This window comes from Poecilia formosa, unplaced genomic scaffold, assembly GCF_000485575.1.
Source record: "Poecilia formosa unplaced genomic scaffold, Poecilia_formosa-5.1.2 Scaffold105, whole genome shotgun sequence".
NCBI classification, from domain to species: Eukaryota; Metazoa; Chordata; class Actinopteri; order Cyprinodontiformes; family Poeciliidae; genus Poecilia; species Poecilia formosa.
This window is the reverse complement of record NW_006800044.1, coordinates 852355-855266: the sequence shown is the minus strand read 5'-3', so window position 1 is coordinate 855266 and position 2912 is coordinate 852355. Positions and strand designations below refer to the sequence as shown.

The following is a 2912-nucleotide window of genomic DNA, read 5'->3' as shown; positions in this document are numbered from 1 at the left end:
AATTTTGGTGCTTTTATCCAAAAATGAGTGTCCCTGTGAGTGGTAGGAGGTAATTGGGTTGATATCAACCCATGGATAGAGTTTATCCTCATTGTGAGACATGTCCAGCCGATCTATTTTAAGACTACAATTACTGTCTGACACAGAGCCACTCAAATGTGTTATCCCATTATATCTGCTCAAAATATTTGACTGTTTTTGGTTGAATACGTCTGGACGTCCATTACTTTGGTACAAGTACCAGACAACTTGGAGGCCACTCGGTTGGGTTTTGCTGTAGGAAAACTTGCAAGGAATGATGACACATGACCCTTTCATTCCTGTTACACTTCCTGGAGTAGTGAAAGACCAATCCAGATTGAGCATGTTTCCTGTAAAACACATAAAAACAAAATGGTACAAAGCTTTGATGGGCCACATTAGTTTAAGCCTAATTTGAACTGATTTGCCCTGGACAGACCATAGATGTCTACATTTGAATGTTATATTTCTAATAGTATTATTTGTTGTCTTTTTTCAAATATTTGTTCTCTGGTGGCATTTGGCAACTAAATAGAGTGGTGGGAAAATAAAGTCACCTTAACTCCTAAATAGTGACTTACAGGGTTCAAATGCCTTCACTGCAAAAACAAAAAATCCAACCAAGCATTTTTGGTAGTTTCTACTGCTAGTATCTTAATACACTTGAAATAAGACAAAATTAACTTACAAGTAACCTTTCAGCAAGATATAAGAGCTGGCTTTAAGTAAATAATTCCTTAAAATTATGAAAGAAGTACTTTCACAAGAAGTACTAATTTTAACTATGATTGGCACTCACGTTTTACCCATATGGTGGTGCTCTTCTGCTGGGTCTGTCCTCCAGGAAATCTTGCAGAACATGTCAGATAGTTTCCATTGTCTTTAGCTGATGCCGTAAATGCCAATGTGGAAACAGTTTTCCTCGAACTCCCAGAGGATTTAATATCTCTAGTATTAACTGGCATGTTAGCGTAGTTCCACGTGAGAACTGGTGCATTGTTGGAGCAAGTGTATGAAGCTTCACATGTTACCTGGCTTGCAACTCCTTCTAGATATTCAGTTGACAAAGAGCTAATGCTCAGTGGTAAAATGGAGCCTAAAAACACAAAGAACAAAAGAATGGTTAAAGCTTTTCCAGACAGACAACCTAAGTTTAGGACAGAGGTGATGCTGATTTTAATCTTGAGAGTTATCACTCACATTGTGCAGTTAAGGTTTCAGATGTTGTTGCCGTTTTACCTCCTGGGTGCTCGACAGTGCACTTAACGACTTGAAGGTCTGTCTCTAAGTCTAAAGTGGCTGTTAAAGTTGTCTTAGAAGTGCCATCAGATAGCTGAGTATGGATAACTTTTTTGTTTTTCATTGCGATGTTGAAGCTAAGAGTTGGCGGACGGGTGGAGCATGTGTGTTGAGCAGAACATTGCACTGTTACAGAATTTCCAACTTTTCTTTCACCGAAGATCATAATCTGTGGTCGCTGTGGCTGTCCTACAAAGGAAATGTAAAAACTTAAAAACTTTTTCAATGACATACTAATGAACTGATGTTCAAGGCAAAAATCCCAAAACAAACAAACATACCAATTACTTCAATTGTTACAGTTGTGTCATAGAATGCATATGTGCTAGATCCAACATTTTCTGGATCCACCCAAGGATAAAGCTTTTGTCTGTGGTCATTCCAGTTCACACGTTCAATCTCTAGAGTGCATGATTTTTTATATGTAGAAGTGTATACATAGGTTCTTCCTCTATACATGCTAATTACATCTCCAGGGTACCAGTTGTCATAAACCAAAGGATATCCCCTGCTCACATACTGGTACCAAACAACTCTGTCTGCTCTTTTAGGTGGATACCGATTGTAGTCAAAGCTACAAGGGATAACGAGGCAGGAATTCAACAATCCTTTGATATTTCTTGGCATGTCAACGCGCCAAGCTTGTGTTGCCGAGTAAAGACATCCTGCAAGAGAAAAGTAGTTATAAGTCAAAATTATGGAAGTAAAAATTAATCAGTTGCATCAAATTTCAGATGGTATGTAATATCATGTCGTTCAAAAGAAGAAAACCAAAGTACCCAAAAACCAGAGGTGCCGGAGCAAATGTCTAAACCAAAACATCTTGATGTAAAGGTATCTGAAAGAAACAAATTAGATGCAGTAGTATTATTTATTGAAACAACTTATCATTAATGTCATGATGTGATGTTTGTGGTGAGGAACACGCTCGTAGGCCCAGGCAGACATTAGAAAGTGTTTAGTGACAAGTCCAAAACGTAACAGAATCCAGAAACATGAGTAACAACTGGGAGGAACAAGACATGCAGTGACAGACAGTCGTACAATAGACGAGGACCCGACAAGAGGCAAAGACAACAGGTGGGTTTAAATACACAGGCAGGGTAATCAGGGAACTAGACACAGCTGGGATCAATCAACAGAGAGGACAGGACACAGGAAACCCTAGAAATAAATACACAAAAACACAGATTACTACAATTAAAGATACAAACAAAATCTTTTGTACCATTTTAAGTCAACCAAATTTTGTTTAATTTCCATTTCTGTGCAGTTAAAATGTTCCAAAGATGTAAAAAGACTGGTACCCATCTTTAACAAAGCTTCCTACAGTTTCTTTCTGTTCCGCTTTTTTGTTTTCACCTGACTAAGTTCTCATCTGAAAAGCAAAGATGACTTTGTAGTGTGGGTTGTGTTTTGCATGCATGAGCTCAAGTTATCAGAGTACTGTAGAAAGAAAATGGCTACTTTACAGTTACTTTGCCATCTCCCCATTTTTTTTACCCTTTAAGAGAATCATCTTCATATTTTAGACTGTGTTGGTTTCAAAATTCACATGAACAAAGAATAAGTTCACACCACAAAAAATGATT

The 2912-nt window shown here is 37.8% G+C and overlaps 1 protein-coding gene across 1 annotated transcript; it reads right to left on the bottom strand.

The window, feature by feature from the left end:
• Positions 1–6: 6 nt before the first annotated feature.
• LOC107837020 (uncharacterized) lies at positions 7–2912 on the bottom strand (the record flags this gene model as incomplete). The annotated part of the gene is made up of 5 exons (XM_016675068.1): positions 2100–2912; positions 1602–1985; positions 1222–1509; positions 821–1117; positions 7–371 (listed from the first exon to the last, which is right to left on the bottom strand). Coding segments are annotated over exons 1-5 (1377 nt in total), but the record flags the coding sequence as incomplete, so codon positions are not given.